The sequence below is a fragment of the Phalaenopsis equestris genome, unplaced genomic scaffold, assembly GCF_001263595.1.
Source record: "Phalaenopsis equestris unplaced genomic scaffold, ASM126359v1 Scaffold000224, whole genome shotgun sequence".
Lineage (NCBI taxonomy): Eukaryota > Viridiplantae > Streptophyta > Magnoliopsida > Asparagales > Orchidaceae > Phalaenopsis > Phalaenopsis equestris.
Genome location: NW_018164666.1, coordinates 7,490,477 through 7,511,434, shown reverse-complemented (window position 1 = coordinate 7,511,434; position 20,958 = coordinate 7,490,477). Strand labels below are relative to the sequence as shown.

The following is a 20,958-nucleotide window of genomic DNA, read 5'->3' as shown; positions in this document are numbered from 1 at the left end:
TCATTAAAAAGTTTATCAAAATAACTCACTCACCTATGTTGAATATCTTTTTCTAAGAAAAGTACTTTTTGATTTTCATCTTTAATACACTTTACTTGAGTTAAATCTTTACTTTTCTTTTCTCTTTGTTTGGCTTGTTTATACATATATTTTTCACCCTTCTTAGTATATAATCTATTATAAAAATCATTAAAAGCAGAATTTTTAGCATCACAGATTGTTCTTTTAGACTCTCAGCGGGTCGTTTGATATTTTTTCTAATTCTCTAAGCTTTTACATTTATACCAATTTTTATAACATAACTTCTTATATTTTATCTTTTCTTGCACATTATTATTCCACCACCAACTATTTTTATTTATAAAATTTTTTTCTTTTGATTCTCCTAGCACATAATTTGTTACTTGTTTAGTAGTGTGTTACTTTATCTCACATAATATTTGTTTCTTTATGAACATCCCAATTTTTGAAATCTTGAATTTTATTCATAAAAATAATTTTATTTGTATCTTTTAGGTTGCTCCATCTAATTCTACGATGATGAGTCCTAGTCATCTTAAAATCTAGAACTAATAAATGATGTTGGGTACTTAAATTCTCGCTTGGAATGACCTTACAATCTTTACAATCTCAACGATCTCTTCTTCTCATAAGAAAATTGATTACCTTCTTTATTAGTTACTCCAAAATCGTAGCCATCATGAGTATTTTTGAAGTCTTCTATCACTTTACCGACATGTCCATTTAAATCTCTTCCAATAAAAATTCTTTCTTCAAGAGGTATCATTTATATTAAGGCTTTTAAGTCATTCCAAAAATTATCTTTAGACCTTGTATCTAAACCTACTTGAGGAGCATAAGCACTTATAATATTAAAAATCTTATTATCAATGATAATCTTAAAGGTTATAATTCTATCTCTAACTCTATTAATTTTTATAATATTATCTTTCAAACTCTTATCTATAATTACACCCACAACATTTCTAGTGCGACTCTTACCAGAATACCAAAGTTTAAAACCTAAACTATCAATTTTCTTAGTCTTTTCTCCAACCCATTTAGTTTCTTGAATACATAAGATATTAATTTTTTTATGAATCATAATATCAACTAATTCCATTAATTTACCATTGAGAGTACCTAGATTCCAAGATCCTATCCAAATATTAGTTTGCTTAGTTCCATGGACTAACTTCTTTACTCGCATTCGTCCGTAATGTGGAAACACTTGCTTATTTGACACTACACTCGGGCGCCAGTGTAGTGTTATTCAAACTATGGTAAGCACAATTCTGGTGATAATTTACGGGCGAGCGAATGTCAACTAATTCCATTAATTTATCATTGAGAGTCTATATTCCAAGATCTTATCCTAATATTTGTTTCCTTAGTTCTATGAACTAAGTTTTTTACCCGCATTCGTCCGTAATGTGGGAATCCTTGCTTATTTGACACTACACTCGGGCGCCGGTGTAGTGTTGTTCAAACCAGGGTAAGCACAATTCTGTTGATAATTTACGGGGCGGGCAAATATCAACTAATTCCATTAATTTACCATTGAGAGTACTTATATTCCAAGATCCTATCTTAATATTAGTTTCCTTAGTTCCATGGACTAACTTCTTTACCTGCATTCGTCCGTAATGTGGAAACCCTTGCTTATTTGACACTACACTCGGGTGTCGGTGTAGCGATAGTCAAACCATGGTAAGCAAAATTCTGCTGATAATTTACGGGGCGGGCGAATGTCAAAATTAAAAATATATATATATTGGTAACAACCAAACCTTTAATGTGACTTATCACCGCTCCGATTTATTAGTTTAAAAGATGTTATGTACCATTACAGATGAGAGAGATGGGTTCATCTTCAAAGCAATTGTATTGGAAAAAGTTAAACTTGAAAAGACTATTGGTTTGGTAATAGCATCACTTTTTCGTATTAAGTTGGCACTTGAGAGGGCATTGGCAAATAAAGTTGCAACCCATTTGATTCAAATTAAAGTTTGATCATAATTAAAATAAAAGATGCAATTAGCGGGTTCTCATTGAGAAACAAGCTAACGTTGCATTTTACAGGCTTTTTTTTTTTTTTTCTTGCTTTTTATTTGTAGTAGGATCTAAAAGAGCAAAAAAAAAATTTAATTGAACCCCCAAAGTGCCAGCCAACATTGATAACACCTTCTGGTGTAGGATTTGAGAGAATTTGTTTGCATAAGAAAGCAATCTATGGTGGTCAACTATTCATCATAAACTTTAAATATATATAGCAGGAAAGTACAATGATAGAAAGTTATATTATTATTATTATTTTATATACTCACAATAGACAATATTATCCTCACCTATCTTAATTTTGTATACATTCTTTATAACTATACATAAGCATTTACATTTATGCAGCAAAAAGAAGTTACTTATCGCTCTAACACAAGTCATATTGCCCTCCTAATGGTTTTCTTCAAATAAATTAGGTCAAGGATTAAAAACATGTGCATGCAAAATCCCTAGAAATCCAGTGTATCTCTGATACTTTTTTTCTGTGCTATAATTTTAGAAATATCGCCTCATCAAATGTGTGAATTTGGGGTATTAAATGCCCGACATCATAAATGTACATTTAAGTTTAGGATGGGTGCGCTCCGAGCACCAAGAATAAATCAGGATACATAGAAGAAAAAAATGAAGAAACTTACCCTTTATATGCACCAAGCATGCATCAGTGATGTTATTAAAAGCCAAGTTCAACACTCTGAGTTTCACAAGACCTGTGCAGCACAAGTTTCTGAGTAAGCTCAAAAATTAAATAAAAAAAATCTCAGAAAAATGCATAAATAGTTAATCATTTTAGCAGGCCTGTAAAAAGAATATTGTAGCAGTTGGTACAGGATCATTGGTTTGAACCCAACAGTTCCCTCGGCCATTTTTCCTTCCTTTACTCACCCTCTCTCTATGTCTCTCACTGATAGAAAGCTAACAGGAGAACCCTAATTCAAAAATTACAAACAAAAGACTGAAAGCCAGTCTTGCTTGCAATTAGATGCAAACATTTAAAAATCAAGATTTCTACAAAAACATTTGCATTTGTAAGTATGACCTACAAATATTGGATCAACACTTCAACAACTTCAATCTTATTCAAACTTGTTCATTAAACGATTTTATACATTTATAAGAATTATCATCAATCAAATGTAACCAAAAAATCTTAATGGATGCCTTAACGACATGAGGAGATAATTACATTGGACGATGTATTACAAATGACGTGAAATTTAGTAATGGATTATGAGAATCTTCTCCGCAGATTTCAAATCATACATGATTTGTCTTAAATAAGCATTATACATAAATATAATATCTTAAATACATGAGTAAATAAAAATTTTTCAAGGCAGTCTTATCTCTCATCAAGTTATCCTTGTAGTCCTTTCATTGCAATTTTTATATGAATGGTTAAAGCATAATAGAAAACGATGAAACTCATCCATAAATAGTTTTCCTTTGGTAGATGAAGAAAGAATGTTGCATACCCACGCTGTGACCCCATAAAGGATTGTAGACACTCTCATCCGAAAGGGGATTAAAGTCCAACTTTATAACATACCACACCTCACTCGAAATCCACCGGAAATTTTCCTCCTAGCACACACATATATAAGGGAAAACAGAACAGTACTATCCTTCTACATGGATAGAAACCATTTGCACATTATCCTATGTCACCAAGTGGGTTTTATCCATATAAACAAAGGAGAGGCTAATCATATCTGCATGTGTGTGCATGAATTTGCATGTGTATGCCGAGTTTGTGTGCAGGCAAGTACATGTCTAGGCATGTGCTTCAAGGGGGGGCGTGGAGGTATGTAAGCAAGCATGTAATGTGTACATAATTTATACTAACTAGCAACAAAGATAGATCATTGAAAAATAAACTTTGATAGCATTGACATGTGCAAATAAAGGTAGTAAATACACCCATTAAATGAGTGCAAAAAATTGGGGTAGAAAAATTAGGGAAAAAAATAACTGTAGTTAAGGTAGCATTAGATAAAAAAATGTTCAAAAAGATTAAAAAAAAGGTTTAAATTTTCTCATGAAACACTCAGCAAAAACAAATAAGATAAAAGGAGATTCATAAACCATCACAGAAATAACTAAAATAAAGAAAAGAAAAATGATAATGATAATGACAAGCATTTTATGCAATTTCAAAATTGATCACTCCCTATCTACGTAAACATTTCTTAATGAACAGTCTTAAATGTATTGAAAGAGATTATAATTTCATAAGCCAGTGTAATACAGTTAACTATGCTGCCTTGTACATGATATTTTGGCATATTAAATTTTTTTTGGCCGATGGAATGCATGGGTTAAATTAAGTTTCTAGTTGGGTTTTTATATGCCATCAAATAATGTCATTTGTTAACAACGTTATAAATCATTAAATATTTTGAAAGAAAATAAAACTTGATCCCATTTATAATTTTGTACACAACTTAATGCAAGAGAGAAGATTTAACCACAACAAAAAATTTATTCATCAAACCAATCAATTGTCAAAGTATCTATTAAATAAATAGAGTGACAAAATAAGAACAATAATTTGAAATTACATTTAAGATGAAATACTAAAAAATTCAAATTAAAATCTAGGATTAACCAAAAAGATAAATCATCCTAATAACATCAATCAAATAAAAAATAAAAAATAAATACTAAGGCATTCAACCAAAAAATGGGCAGTTCAGAAAGGCACAAAAACTAATACAACTTCAAATCAATGGTAGCCTACTTTGACTGTTTTGTAATTTACCTATGAGAATATAGAGGTTAATTTGGCTGAATAATCATCAAACAGAAATGATACTTAACAATACCAATACATATTTCATAATTAACAATAATAAAATGAATTAAAATCTAAACACAAAGATGAAATTAGACAATAGTGTGAAGCAGACGTCTCCCGCTACAGAAGCAGAAGGGGCTTCCCATGGTCCCGTGACCGTGCACGCACCCGGCTCATATGAATGGCACAAAGCCGAACAAAGCGCCTCATTTTCAATTTGTTTTCAACTTCAGCAATTTTTCTCCTTTCTTTTCATTCCATTCTAGTCATTTCATATATATGCATTGTATTAAGGTTTAGGTTTCAATTTTTTATGTTGTTTGTGTTAGGACAGCCGTCGGCTTCCCCTATTACTATACCTAAGGGCGAATAGCGCTTCGGGTATATCTCATTATGAACTGGTGATTATCCTCCAAGAGTCGAGTAGTGCTCTGGCTGTATCTCGCTCCCGAGGTGGTTTATCTTCGACTTCTCCTGCAACCTCCAAGCTTCCCGTGCACTTCCCTCCACCGCTCAGCCATCTACCATCCAGTCCAACTCCTACCACTCTCCAGCCATCCAAAATCATAGTCACAACCCCACCATCTTGACTCGTTGCCACAACCCCACCAACCCCCTCGCCTTGTTGTCTACACGCTGTCCAACCAACCGACACCATTGCCACAACTCACAAGCCCTTTGTTTGTTGTTTCGCTGCTTATCTGCCACCCTACCAATGGCCACCAACCACCATCCCTTGGATTCAACTTTTAGTTATGTTTATATGTTTGTTATTGTCGTTTCTCTGTCACGGTGTCATTTGTAACCGTCTATTTGCTTTCAATAATAATATTTACTTTTCTATTGTTGCTTGAATTAAATCTAGTATCATAATGTATCTCACATAAATATGAAAGAAGTTCTAATCCTATCAGTAGTGAACATCAATATTTCTACCAATTAAATTTTGTACACAGAGGCTCCAAAACAAAATTAACGCTATTGATCTTGATAGATCCTATGCGAATGCTTATTAAACAAAATAAAAAATGCTTTATAATGATTAAACCGGACATCAAGCAATGCAGAATAATTAGGGCACAAATATTGGTTCCCAAATCTCTTACAATTCAAGCAACTTTTAATTGAAAACATTGATCTTTGTTTAAATGCTTCCTAAGCTCATTCTATCAAACTCAAAATGACAACATTACAACGTATTTATTTAAAGTGACTGCAGTTCAAAAAGATAACTTGCATTCATATTAAATTGATTAAAAAAATTGTATATCAGTTTAAACCTCAATATAGATTGTTTAAAGGATGACTATATTAAACATCTGACCGAAAAGATCTCAATAATATGAAGAAACATGCTAAGCACGTGTTGGTTAGAATTAGTTAATTAACCTGGCATTGTGTGCAGCCAACATTGCACCGTACAAAAAAGAAAGTTATCAAGACATTCCTTCTCTTCTTAAAAACATCATATCCAATATCCCACAAAACAACAACGAAATTTTCGGCCATATTTCTCAATATATAGAAGTGTAGAAATTACAAGTAGCGTTTGTTAGTAAACTAGACTAAAATTACAATGAACCAAACATTTCAATTGATGGCAATATTAATAAAAACCAAAGTAATGACTGACCAGAAAAATTCTCACATCCCTCATCAGATAAACAGCACCGACTAAGATTCAGATATAAAAGTGAAGCAAGACCTGTCAAAAAAATAGACATCAACACCAATAAATAAATTTAGTGCTTTAAAAAAATCTCATCATACTAATAATGAGCATATGGTAACAAAGATTTTAAAATCTCATTTAACAGCATTTTCCAACTTGTGATGAGGAGAAATTTGAATTTTTTTTAATAAATAAATGGACATCAACATCCCTCATCAGATAAACAGCACCGACTAAGATTCAGATACAAAAGTAAAGCAAAACCTACCAAAAAATAGATATCAACATCAATAAATAAATTTAAGTGCTTCAAAAAAAAATCTCATGATACTAATAATGAACATATGGTAACAAAGATTTTAAAATCTCATTTAACAAAGTTTTTGGACTTAAGATGAGGTGAAATTTAAATTTTTATTAATTTAATCAGTGCACTTGTTATCATTTTCTACCCAAAAAAAGTATTCTTCATAATTGAGCTGAGATGATTAAAAACTGCCGAGTTTTAGCATCCCATTTTCCATAAAATAGAGCCTAAGGTGGCGTACAGCCCTCAAGTATTGTCAGCTTAAGCTCTGCCTAATTTTGCAATTTCGGCCACTAATTTTCAAACGCAACAATTTGATACCTATGTTCTTTTACAAGCATCGACAAACTCCATTATGATGATTTTCTTTAATATCTAGTGTTAAGCCGATAACACGTGACTCAAGAAACCATCACGGAAACATTTACAGCTAAAAAACCCCTGCAATTTGATTAAAGATTGCAGCTTGATCTCACCATTAAGCAAACCTCTAGCACTTTTGGTTTGACTTGCAGCTTAATCTTTTATCTTTTAAGTAATGCAATCTTTTACTAACATCCTAACATCAAACTATGAATTAAGAAGCATCAGAAAAACAACAAGTAAAAAACATATCAAGGTGTAAATTTAACAAGTAAATATAAGCTCAACCTATTTTTTAATAATTACTTCACTATTCATGCCAAATGCGCTCGGTTGTGTCATAGTTATTGTAATAACATCCCTCATTAATCAATTGGGATATAATACATAAATTAATCACAATTGAACAATCTTCAAATAATGATGACATACTTAACACACAATAATCAATCCATCTTCGAACATGATTTGAATGATCTAAGAATTACAATAGAGTAATCTTCTTACCATGATTAACCTTTCTTTGAATCATCTTTGATTCATTATTGAATAATGATCGCACAATTTTGCATTATGATCAAACCATCAATCTTCTAGCCAACTATCATTGAACCATGATCCATCCATGTTCAAATCGCAATCAATCAAAGATCAAGCAATCATTGAATTTTTTATTTTATGTACATTAATTTGAATTAATTTGAAAAAAAAAAAAACAGTTCATGATAATCACTTTTTGGGGAATTTTTGGTACAACGGAGCATAAAAAGTCAAAATTCCCAAAAATAAATTGAGGCAAGGGGTTCTTTAGTTAATATATATATTGTTATAAAATCAATATAAATCTTAAACATGAGGCACAAGCCTCAAATTTTGAGGCAAGGCCGCCTTACATACTATGAGACGAATGCATTACATAAAAAGCCATGAGGTGCATAACTCATATTGAAAATTCATAAAAAGCATTAAGACAAGGCTTGTATTGCACAATTTTCAGCCATGCCCCATACTTAACAAATTTTTTATCAATCCTAATCATTCGTAAATTTGAACTAGATTTACAATCAGCTAGTGAGCATTCAAATGATCTACTTAATCATCTCAGTATCATGATTACACTTTCTTTCGTGCCAAATTACATCGGGCTCTTCTCTAGTCATGCCTAATATGCTTTTAACTTTCTGATGTGAACGATAAAATAGTTCCCACATTTTGATACTTTTAAGGAACCAGCTACCACCTTTGTATGGGTGACTTCTCCTAGGTTAGGATTGCATTAATTAAATAAATCACCTCTATATTCAATAGAATTTATGTTTTGGTAATTGCAAATGATGCTGCCAATGCTCCTCTCTCTAGGTCATCAAAGACCAAGGCCTGGAAATGGATGTTACTTCTACACTTCAAAAGGTGTCTATTGCCACATAATCTTACGATTATTGAAAAAAAAAGTTGAATTCTAATGCATCCGCCAAAAGGATCATTTTGCAAAGCCTTTGACCAAAATTATTCTGATAACTCTCAGACCAATCCAAATTTAAAAAAATCTACTATAAGGGCTTAAGTACACTTAAAATAGTCAAATAATTCCTTCTATCATCAACAATGCCTGTACATAATATCAACTATCATTAGTTTATGAATCAAACAACGATAGTCCCTTCATCTGCATGAAGAAGATTTAGAGATTTTGAGTAAACCAATGAAATTGAAAATGCAAGTCAGTTGTGCTAGCCCTTGCCCAGTGATAGCTTGAGATTTGTGACTCAAACAACGATAAATCTTCATCAATTATGCGGCAATCTCATCCTTAACCCCAATCAAAGATCAAAAGAAAAAGGTAAAGATTTGGCAAATTCAATAATCGATGGAACTCGGAGAAATCTTCATTCCCGGCCGGATATAATATCAATGAAATGCAAGATATTGTTGAAGCAAAAAATTAAACCTGTCATGTTTTCTCACCCAATTCTTTTCTCCACATTATGTCTCATTGTTAGCCTTAATTATATTCACCTTGTACAGTTTGTGTTCTATCTCCTTCGATTGTTGCAATATATAAGGTGGCGAATGTTTTTCATTTAGTGTTGGGAGGCTTGCGGCTGGTGACGAACAATTATAAAATGAGCACAATTATAAAATTGCTCATTACGGCATGTGCCTTGAGGCACACCTCAATGCCTTTGCACGCTTCATAGTAAGTGACGCACCTCATTTGTAGATTAAGTTGATTTATAATTATATATATATTATATATATATATATATCAAAAAAAACAGCCCAAGGGCAATTATATTAAAGGAAAAAAGGATACAGATAGATTGTATGAGCTGGCCCAAATAGGTACCCAACCCACACGGTACAACACACACAAAAAAGAAAAATCAAAAAAGAGATGGTAAATATAAGATCAATCGAGACGACCCAATTTAAAAATGTCTCTGCCTCTAGTTCACGGAAGGGAACCAGCTAACAAATTAGTGAGGTGTGTATCATTATCTGACGTAACCAAAGTATCATCCATTAGATTACTTAGCTCAAGTAGATCTCTACTCTTCTTCTTCCTCTTATCTTCCTCCTGGAAGTGTAGACCTATCATTCCTCATCCGAAGTTTGTTGCTCATTTGAATGAGGTGGTAGAGCTGTAGTAGAAAGATTGCCAATAGTTGTACCCACAATAGGTTCTAGTATATGTGAAGTATGAGTTGTCGCCTCTATACCTGATACTTCCTGAAGATGGGGAGCAGCAAGGATCTCTTGATGATCAGTCCGAACATTATCCTTTGTAGGTAAGGATCCTTCAGCACTGTTTTCAATAGAGTTTGAAAGTGTAGGTTGCCCAGTAATGCCATCCAGCATCACAACAATCACAGAAATAGTATTGTCATAAGGGGGGGTTCCATAGAGAATCAGACGTCAAATACTGTCCTGTGATAGTTTTCTCTCCAGGTAGAACAGATATGTCTAGAGCAGTGGGGTTAGACTCATCCTTATTCACTTGATCTTTAGATTTAAAATTAGAATTGAGTTTATGACATTTATCAAGGATATGCCCAAACATCTTACAATGAGAAAAATAATGAGGTTTATCTTCCATGACGATTTGTTGTCAATATCCATTATGAGTTGTTCCCAACCAGACTTCAGTAACATCAGGTAAAGTAATATCTCTTTCTACAAGTATTCTGGTCACAGAAGGCTGGTTAGGTTGAAAGTGGGTAGATCAAGTTTCATAGGGTCCCCAAGTATGGCCCCAATAGAGCAAAGAACCTAATGATGAAAAAAATGCAGCTTAAGACCAGATAGACTAAACCATACCGGTACAGTAGGAGATTCATGATTAGGGTCAAAATCAGGAAACCACTTAAGTAACTTCATTGACTTGCCTGTAATGCTAAGATTTTTTTGGAGAAAATCTGAGTGTAGTTTTCAGCCACGGTTGATTGAATCAACACATGCTCCCATCCATGAGCCCCACATTCCACTTTCCTGCTAGTTTGAGATCATCAAAACCTTTTATGATATTTTCCATAGGTGGGTGCCCCCATTGAAATTTTCCAATAAGAACGAAATTGAATTTCTCAGTCAGGGTTGAAATTTCTAATTCAAAGAAAAAAAGTATTGTTTTCTCACTTTTCCTACTTGCATTCTTAACAAAGAGGCAGTCATTTGTATCATCACAACAATCCTTATAAATTTAGGGGAAGACAACCGCCGACTCCAACTGAGGATTACCCACGACTTCAGCAAAGGAGGTTTTGTCAGGTGCAACTGAAGAAGAAGGAAGCGTCATATGAGCAGGGAAATCCTCCTACTAGAAGCTCTCGATAAAAATGTTGTTTGCGTAGTGCCGAGAAATTAGAACGCGAAGATGCGAACTATCGGGCAGAAAGCAGCAAGCGTCGAACAGAAAGCCGCAGATGCGAACTGTCAGGCAAGTCGGCGTCGAAACAAGGACGACGCGGACTCGAACAGCTATTGACGTCGTCGTCGAAATCGAAGAGGGAACCGTCGGCGTTGAAGAAGTCGACACAAACAGACGAAGCTAAAGTGACGAGCGGAAGCGGAGTGTAGAACAGAGACGAGGTGAGAGCCCTCTCATTCGAGCGACAATCATAGGCGACGGAAATCGCCATTCGAAACCCTAGTTGAGCTATCGACCGCCAATTATATATTTATACATTTATTAATTAACCCTCATTTATTATTTAATTTTCAATTATTAGAAAAGTTATCAACTTCCTCACCCTCACGTGTCACGGTCATAGTTTGACCCAAACTATCAAGTCTAAAACACTCGTCTCAACCATCGTAATCTCCTAGCAATGCTATCATCACATCCTTGACCAGAACATTTACTCTTCCACCATCACATCACCTCTTCTTCACAGTAACAATAAATAATGTTTTTCTTTTCTAAACCTAAAATTATTTATTTATTTATCTGTTCTTATTTTGCGAATAATTGCAGGTAACAATATTTTAATTAAATTTTCCTATGTATGGCTGTCGGCGATAAAAAGTTAGGGTGTGGTGATTCGCCCGTATGAGGCTGTCGGTCGCCGGAATCGAAATCTTGTCGCCCTCTTCGGAAGGACGTTTGAATTTACATATAGATTTAAGTTTAGAAAAATATGAAATCAAACTAACCCCATAATTTTCATAGTTTAAATGAAAGAGGATTACCTCAAACCCTGTATCTATCCTGAGCGATAAACACGAGACTTGAGGATGAGGCTCGATCAAATAAACTAAGAAATATATGACGTCTGTTTGATCCGCGAAATCGTTTTATTTGCCGACAAATTCCCCTTATTTAATATGAAAAATTAAATATGATTTATTTTAAGCTGGGTTCGGAAAAACTTCCTATAAAGGCAAGCACCTATAGTTAATTACATCTTAAATGACTGGAGTCATTTAAGAATACTCTCGATAAAAATCAGAAAAAATCATCTTCAAGAACTTCAAAAGGATGAAACTTTTCAACGAAACCGGACAAAGGTGTGAAATAGGAATGACTCAAATTTGGAACATTTATTACAAAATCCAAAGAAAGAAGAACTAGGGGATGTCACAGATCCAGAGAAGATCCTCGGTGACTTCCCAGTCTACCCTATGATTTGGCTTCGGTTTCGAGGAGAAATATTCAAATGTTTTATCCTGCCAATTTTATCTATTTAGGGCTTACATTCGTGTGAAACGATCACACAAATAGCTTGGAATGTGTGAGAATTTAGGTCGTAACGAATGACAACCTCAGAATCCTAAAACGAGTTAAGACTTAGATCGTACAGCAGAGTTATACAAAAATGCCTAAAGAAAAGGTTGAGGATTTATGTTGCGCTAGGCGAACAACCTCGAAATCTTATAGATTATTGTTTTAATGTCTAGGAAAGGAATTGTTTAGCTGGGAAAGACATGTTCTGTTGTTGAAGATGGTCGTGCTGCCTCCGAGCTAGTTCGAAGCTCCTTGTCGTGACAAGTAGTTTAAGTTTTCTAGGGCCTAGGGCGTCAGATTATAATGTCAAATCTGGCGGCCCTATGGTTGTAGTTCTTCAGATATTTTATAGGGAACATGTTGAAGTTGTATAGTGCATAGCATAACAATAGAATATGTAGCACGGGACAAGCAAAAGAGTATGCAGTAGAGAGAACAGTACAACCTATGGGGTAAAGGAAAAGTAAAAAAATACAGCATGTAGGTGATTTGCAAGAAAGTAACATGTTGTAAATATAAAACAAACCTGTATACCTAGGAGGTCCGCTGTTCTTTAGATGTAATTGATGCAACAGGTACAAGCAACAAAACTTGAGGAAACGGACTGAAATGTTTTATATAAACGAAAACAAAGAAACATCGTCTATAAATCTCGAGAAAGATCGTCAAAAGACTCACGACAAGAGAAATGCGAGGAAATCGACGAATCGACAAATCAATTAAAATCGTAGAAAACACGGGAAAATCCCGAAAAGAGACCACGAGTGCTTTGTCTAAAAATTCCAAGAAAAACATATGAAAAAATCCGAAAAGAGGGGGACCAGAAGCACTCGGGTCGGGGCTAGGCTCAACTATATATTAGTACTCGAGGGTCATCGAAGGCTACTCGGTCACCCGTATGTATGAAGCCCGACACTCAACTAGAAGGGTGTCCTATCGAACCTAACTCACGAGGGTACTCCTTAGCCTAAACAGGTGATCAACAGGTGGACAATCGATGTTTAAAATGTATTTAAAATTTATATTTTCAACATGCACATAGGTTTCAAACATGCAAAAAGTGGGCTGTATTAATTTTGTTAGTAGCGAAAAATGTATTTTTGTTTTAGAAAAATGTGTATTTGTTCCTATCAAATTTATTTTTATCAATTTTGAAAAGTAGTTGTCCATGAGTCGATCGCGCTGTCGGGCATAAGGCTACCAACAACCTAAGAAGGTTCGGGTCAACTCCCGCTAGTCTTGTGTCGATGAATGATACTGTCATCTTACAGCTCACCGGATTCCTGAATCGGATCCTGATGAGTTCTTGAATCGGATCCCGATGTCGTAGGATGACATATCATTCTGATCTATCTCCAGTGTGTCTTTGTCATCACCGCCCTAAGTCCCAAAACAAAATCGACCTACTTGCGACCTTGTTTCATGGTTTCACGTATAGCAAAAGGCAATACGTGGACACTTATGTATCGGACATAAGCATCAAAAACCGAACCAAGAAGCAAGAAAAAAAAAGAACAAAAATGGGGTGATCCTTGAAAACTCATGACGAAAAAGACCTGAAAAGAAAGACACGAAGATCCTTGAATCAATCTGAAAGGATGTCACTTTCTCACATTTTTATAAAAGGCTTAACCCGAGTCAAAATGACCTCCTAACGTCAGTATCCAAACCCCAAAGATATCTTTTATGAAATCAATTCGTCTCAGCCAAACATTCTCCCAAGATAAAATTCGAAAATCTCTCAAATTTCATAAATAAAGCAAAATATGACCAAAAAAGAAAAAAATGCCCCGGGGGAACCCACCACTAGTATTTCCAAACCCATACAAAAATCAGAATCTTTCAACTTCTAAATTAATCAAGTCTCATATATCAAATAAGCATAAAATCTTCCCATAAAACCAAAGAAATGCTCACGGTCGGGGTCAATGGACGAGGGTATAGCCACCAAGGCTTTTGGTCAAGGCAAAATAGAGCCAAAGAGACTCACGGCTAAGGCAACTCAGGGCACAAAAGGAGCGGAGGCTCACGGCCAAGGCAACCCAAGGCACAAAAGGAGCCCACGGCCACAGTAGCAACAAGAAAACTACCCAAAGTATTGCCTTTGATACGTAAGAGAGTGAATGGACAAGCTTGTATAAATCATTCAAACCGGCTCCAATTTCCCCCAAGTAAGACATAAGAAATATGCTCAATTTATTTTTGATCACCTCACTCTATAGATAGGGCAAATGCATATGTTTTTGGATGACAAACTTGATTCATCAATAACATTCAAGTCACACTAAGTTCGGCAGAAAGAGTCAAACAACCCCGGATAGCCTACCAACAAGTTCACCTACCAACAAGTTACCAACAAGCTCATGGGTGGAGCTAAGAACAAGCATGGACCAACTCCACTACAAGCCTTCGGGAAAGAGCAGAAAAAGGCACAAGACAGGCCCCCAACAAGCTCTCGGGTAAGAGCAGAAAAAGGGCACAAGACTGGCTCTCAACGAGCTCTCGGGTAAGGGACAGAAGTAAGCAAAGGGCAGCCAACAAAACTCTCGAGTAGGGACAAGTATAAGGCATCAATCATGGGCTCTCGGGTAGGGACTAAGGCAAACAAAAATCAAACCCAAACCACTCCTCGGGTAGGGACAGGACAAGACAACACCAAGCTCCCAAATAGAGGTTAAAGCAAATAAAACTGAACCTTCCCACAGTTATGGAACAAGGAAAGGAATAAACACCACAACAGGCTCTCGGGTAGGAGCTAAAACAAGCAAACCGAGCTCCCAAATAAAGCCAAAATAAATCCCTAGAGGTTAACAAGTAAAGCTCACATACCCAAGACAAGATCTCAATCCAGAACACAGCCTCCAACCCTTCCAAGATAAAAACCGAGCTCCTAAAGAGATCAAATCAAAGCTTTAAAGGCTAATCAAATGCAGTATATGATAGCAAATCCAAACCCACGCATTTTTAGGCAAACCGAAAACCAGAAGGGGCAAAAAGAATAAAGCCACACCCCAAATCAAACAAAAATAAGCCTCATAATCAGGCAAGAGTCAAGGGCTAGAGCAGGCCCCCAATGGGGGCCAGAAACCGAGCCACTCAAGGCTAAAACAGGGCCCAAGCATCGATAGAAACTCAAGCTTTAACAGAAATTAAACAGCTACTTCAAGGTGAAACCGACCCATTTAGAACAAAAGAGTAGTTCACATGCCTTTTGAAACATCAAGATAGAGCCTACATGTCTTAAACAAGAGCAACAATATAGAGAGTATATTTAGGCCCCCAACTTAAATATTCCAAGCATGAAACAACTTCAAATAGAAGTTTAAACAAAGTGATGCCTCGTGAGGTGCTAAACCCAACCACCAAAACAAGTTACAAGACTTATCGAATTAAATAAATCCTCCCATAACATGTATTTCAAGCAAGGAAGAGCCATAAGAAACCAAAGTCGGGCCCCCAAACATGCATGAAAGGCCAAATAAACTCTCCAATATCTCATGCTAAATAAGAATAGATGAAAAGCCTCATAATGCATATCCCAACATGCTTGCAAGAGGAGCCAGCATCAGCTCAAAGCTACATTTTCAATTATTCCAACTTGCTTTTGAACAAAAAGAGAAAAAAGGAGCTAACATCATCTCAAAGCCACGTTTCAACCTTCTCATTCACAGTAATAGAAATATGTCATAGTTTTACCATTTTAAGCAAGTAGGGAAAAGAGAAAAATCGATAACATGCTATACTTCTATCCTTCTAAACAGGTAATCAAATCTAGCCCTTAAAGTATGCTTGCATTTCTACTCCTAGATGCTTGAGTATCATGTATTCAAAAATATAAGTGTCAACTAAGTCAGCATGTTGTATCACCCATCGCACCGAGCTAACAGGGGCTCGGCAGGGCAAAACCGAAAAAAGCGCAAAGCACAAAAGGGGAAAAGATACCTCATTGAAGCAAAAGAAAGTAACACAGGAACTTTGAAGGCACTTTTAAAGACACTCCCCAACTTCAACTCCTCTAACAGCAAGAGGAAACCAATTCAAGCACCAGAAAATTAAAGAAGTGAGTAGAAAATGACAGAGTTTCCTCCCTCAGAGATTTTTCGGCATAACCCCAGGGCTACAAAATCAAGCTCTAATATATATCAGAGAAGGAGAATAATGATTAAGAAGATACGGCAGAAGGATCGAGCGCAGAGGATACGATCCTCGCAGAGGGCACACTTTGCGGCAAGGAGGGTTGAGAGCAGAGGATACGATCCTCGCAAAGGATAGGATCCTCAGCAATGATAAGGGGATGGGTCGCCTGCGAGGATGTCTCGCGTGCGAGAGGAATGAGCTCGGGGACGAAACTCCAACGGCACAAAGGAGTGGGCCAGGTGAAACCGAGCGAACCGCAGTTAGGGCAGAGGTCCACAAACGCGAGAGGAAGAAACGGGAGGGGAAATAAACTAGGTTAAGGATTTTTTTTACATAAGTTATTAATTATAATTATAATAATAATAAAGTAATATCTATTATTATAATTAGCACTTAAATATGTATTTTCCTCAAGACGTGTCGTCGCAATGAAACGAATGTCCCCTCTAGGCAAAATTGATGTTCCGGACGCATCGGCGCAGTCTATTTCGTCATCCAGAGTCGTTTAGATGACATCATCGACGATTGGGACGAAAACGCGTCGCGACCCAAATCACGTCAAAAACTCGGCTCGAATTCGATTAAACATGACGGCGAAGAGCGCGGCGAAGCCAAATCAACGAGTACAGTCAATCCTAAAGCCGACAGTCCTATAGGAATACTTCCTGAGTTCCTTCAGAAAGTCTTACCTGCTAAGCAATAGCGATCAAAACTACTATATGGAACGTCAAGTCGAGCGAAGAAAACAAGTCGAGCGAAGAAAAGTTCAAAATTGCTAACGATGATGGCTTTTTCACTAGTTTTCTAGGAGTAGTCGACAGAAAGGTCCTACGGCTAGATCCTAGGCTACTAAAGAGGGGAAAACTGCACCTCGATCGAAAGCGATGTCAGCAATGGCTTTCTAAAATGGATGGATATAATGAGGACTCATGAAAGTACCATAGGATATATAAATGACTTGAGAATAAAATATAATGTGAAATTCAAAATTGGAAGTACTCAATATTTTACATGGAACTAATGATATAGTCATTGTAGCAAAATTTATCTATTTTTCTTGCAGGTTGTTATTGATTAGAAAAGAGAAAAAATTGTTAAAATAAGGTTGTGAAAATCAGACCGAACATCAACCTGAAGAAAGTAAAGTTCAAAGTTCAATGGTTTAACCGGTTTAAACCCGAACATGAGGTTTAACCGGATGATATAATAAATATTTAAATTATTTAAAAATAACTTAAATAATAGAGTATTGATGTATTGATATAATTTTTATCACTTCAACAAATAATATTTTAATTGAAGCAAATTTTTTTAATATTTTGGATGATATTCTAAATAAAAAAATTTAAGGCATAATATTTTTTCTATTATTAATTTAAATATTTTACTTACAACCATCTGATAAAAATCAAAATGTTAAAATTGGACAATATTTGAACTGACCGGTAATTGGCTCTGATCGGTTCAATCCTGGTTCTATGTAGAAATGGTTTTGAGCTTGAACCAAACCGGCTAAATGCTTAGTTCGCAGTTGAACCGATCAAATCGAACTATCTGGCCCAATTTTTAAAACCATGAATTAAGATCAAACAAGACTAGAAATGTAGGATAAATATTGGCCCAAGCTGCACAAAAGGGTGAACCGAAAAAAAAATCAATTTATTATGACGATAATTCTAATGAAAACCTGCTAAACGATGAGTGCCAAAAAATTTTGAATTCATGAATGTTAATCATAGTGGCTAAGATTATTTGTTAACATTCATTTGGGAGCAATATAATTATTATGTGAAACTTATTTTAACTTGTTATGTTTTTGTTTGATATATTATCTCATTTTGATGTTTGTATATCACCTACCGATCATGAGTTGAAGTTAAAATGTTTGTATGGCACTCCAAATTTCATATTTCATATCATTGTAACACTTCTCATTTTGCCACATTTAATGTTATGGCTTACACTTCGCCTCACGTACAAAAAAAAATACATCATAACCTAATTGCACAAGTTTGAACGGCCACGAGTGAAGCAAGTCTAGCATTAGGCTTCATGGCTAATGTGGCAATCGTGCAAAAAGGTGGTGACAAGGCAACACTAGCACATGTAGACGGTGAGCTTGTGTGATAGATCCAACAAGTGTCCAAAAAGTGTGAAGCATTCAATCAATGGGTGCATCCAACAAGCAAGAAAAGCAGAATCATGGCAGTCGCACATGCATGGAAAAAACAAACTTGAGAAGTGACCAAGGTGAAATCCAGGGCTTCCCATGAGTGAGCAAGATGAGGCGACCTCATGCAAGCATCACAACAACAAGCTTAAGACTCGAAATTGGCAATTATTTGTCTTCTTCCATATCTAACTGATTTCGATTAATTTGATTTTTTAGTAAAACAATCATAAGCAACATCAAGCACATAGAAGAAAAAGGACAAACAAAATGTAGATATATGGCAAATATTAAAAATAAGAACCATGTGATAGAGCTCAACATTTTTGAAGAAGTGAGCAAGGTAGCTTTGATTTCAAATCATCTAGAAGTCATGATGTTCAGAAGCAAAGAATTACAGCATCACGCAAGAAATTCAAACCCAATCGAGAACAGCAATAAAATTTTGAAGTGTAGGCACTCATACAGCTATGCAATAGCAGATTTGCAGTAGAGGTGGGGTTGGGTTATGGTATGGACCTGAAATAAACTCAAGGGAAGCACCAGTCACTGGACAACCCTCCAAGTTCAAGTGAACAAGTTTCTTTAAACCTGTATTGTAATATAATTTGTAAATAGATGGACAAAAAAAGAAACCAAGCTTAAACAATGTGCTACTAAACAAAGAAAATAACAAGTAAATAAAAGCAATGAAGCATACTCAGATGGGCAATCCGGTCCGAGCGTATACCTTTCAGATGAGAAATGCCAGCATCACTAACTTTGCAAGATGACATTTGTAGCTCTCTTAAATTTGTAAGGCCTAAATAAGTGTAGGTTTGTCAAACTTGAATCAGAATTTCCAAAAAAATGATCGACAAAAAAATAAATAAATAAATGATGAAGAAAATGTGATCAGAATAAAAACCCACTTATGTCAACTAACAAATTGCAGATTGAAAAATCAAACTACCAAATAAATTCGTCCGCCTGAACTCTAATCTATTGTACTCCATTTAAACATGAGATCTATACTTATTCCATTCTTCTAATCAAATTTGCATATCAAAGAATGATGAGGAACTCAAACTCAATTTCTAATATTCCCAGCTCAGTTATCCAGAATAAAACTAAAGCTATTCTACCTTCTTCAAACTCCATAACCAATAATTGACTACAAGAAACAAACAATGAGTATGTGATATTACAGAGCATTTCATCAATCAAGTTTTACATTATTTACTTTTACACTTTTTAATTAATCAGGGCCCTCCACCTGCTTCCAGCTTGAAGAATTCTCTTCATTAGGGAGGCGTCCTCCTGAATTTGCCACGGCAAGTAGTTTTGAGACCAAGAAATGAAAGTGTTAATCGTTCCACACGCCACCAAATGTAGCTTTATATAGTATATTATCCAAAGAATGCTACATTTCCCAAAAAACAGTGCAAAACTCCACGCGCGCGCGCAAAAAGGTTCTACTTGTTGAGAGCACTCTAAATGTCTCTTAAATCAAAATCTAAGTAACTTTGCACTTAGAGGTAGCGACTTTTCAGAGGAAGGGAATTCTCGTCATTTGATACAATTTTATGAGTATTTGTTGAAAATGTACATTTGCATTACTATATCAAAAAGTACAAAAACTATGCATATATGCATCTATAACGTCCAAAAAAGAGACCTATCATTTACTAGTATGGCAAACAACTCCCTATCATCATCTAAATGCATCAAAAACAAAAGAATCACTACGGGCACGCTTAGCACAAAGATAAGCGGATAAGCGGCCCATTGCATTCCCTTAAAGTATAAAAAAACAAAACTTACCTAATGTTTAGCAAAAAAAAAAAAAGCAAGATCAGGTGCGATGGTTGTCGTTGTCAAATATCACTTTTCATAGTGGTTTGAAGAAATTTCATAATATATAAATATATATATTTTTTTAGAAAGCCCAAAGGCTAATATATTAAATAGAAAATAGAATACAGATAGATTGTGTGAGAGGACCCAAACATGGCACCCTGCTCACACGATAACCACCACATCAAATGGTTTCAAATAAAAAAAATACAAAAAAATACATGAGAGACCTAAAAAAAAAACAAAAAAATGTCAAAATACAGAGTATCAGATAGTTAGAGAGCGACCCAATTTTGTCTTGTCTCTGTCTCTAGTTCTAGGGAAGGAACCAGCTAATAAATTGATAAGATGAGTGTCATTGCCAGTAGAAGAAATTTCATTATATATATATATA

General features: G+C 35.3%; 1 protein-coding gene across 5 annotated transcripts in view; it reads right to left on the bottom strand.

Moving 5' to 3' along the window:
* Nucleotides 1–20,958, bottom strand: part of LOC110023529 (F-box/LRR-repeat protein 13) — a 64,909-nt gene that overhangs the window by 25,915 nt on the left and 18,036 nt on the right. For 4 of the 5 annotated variants that reach the window (XM_020722996.1, XM_020722999.1, XM_020722997.1 and 1 more), the window contains 4 exons: nucleotides 19,429–19,530; nucleotides 19,248–19,319; nucleotides 6,492–6,563; nucleotides 2,700–2,771 (listed from right to left, as the gene is read on the bottom strand). In XM_020722996.1, the coding sequence (XP_020578655.1) occupies nucleotides 2,700–2,771; nucleotides 6,492–6,563; nucleotides 19,248–19,319; nucleotides 19,429–19,530 (318 nt within the window). The remainder of the gene's footprint in view (nucleotides 1–2,699; nucleotides 2,772–6,491; nucleotides 6,564–19,247; nucleotides 19,320–19,428; nucleotides 19,531–20,958) is intronic. The other variant, XM_020723000.1, reaches the window with a different exon arrangement.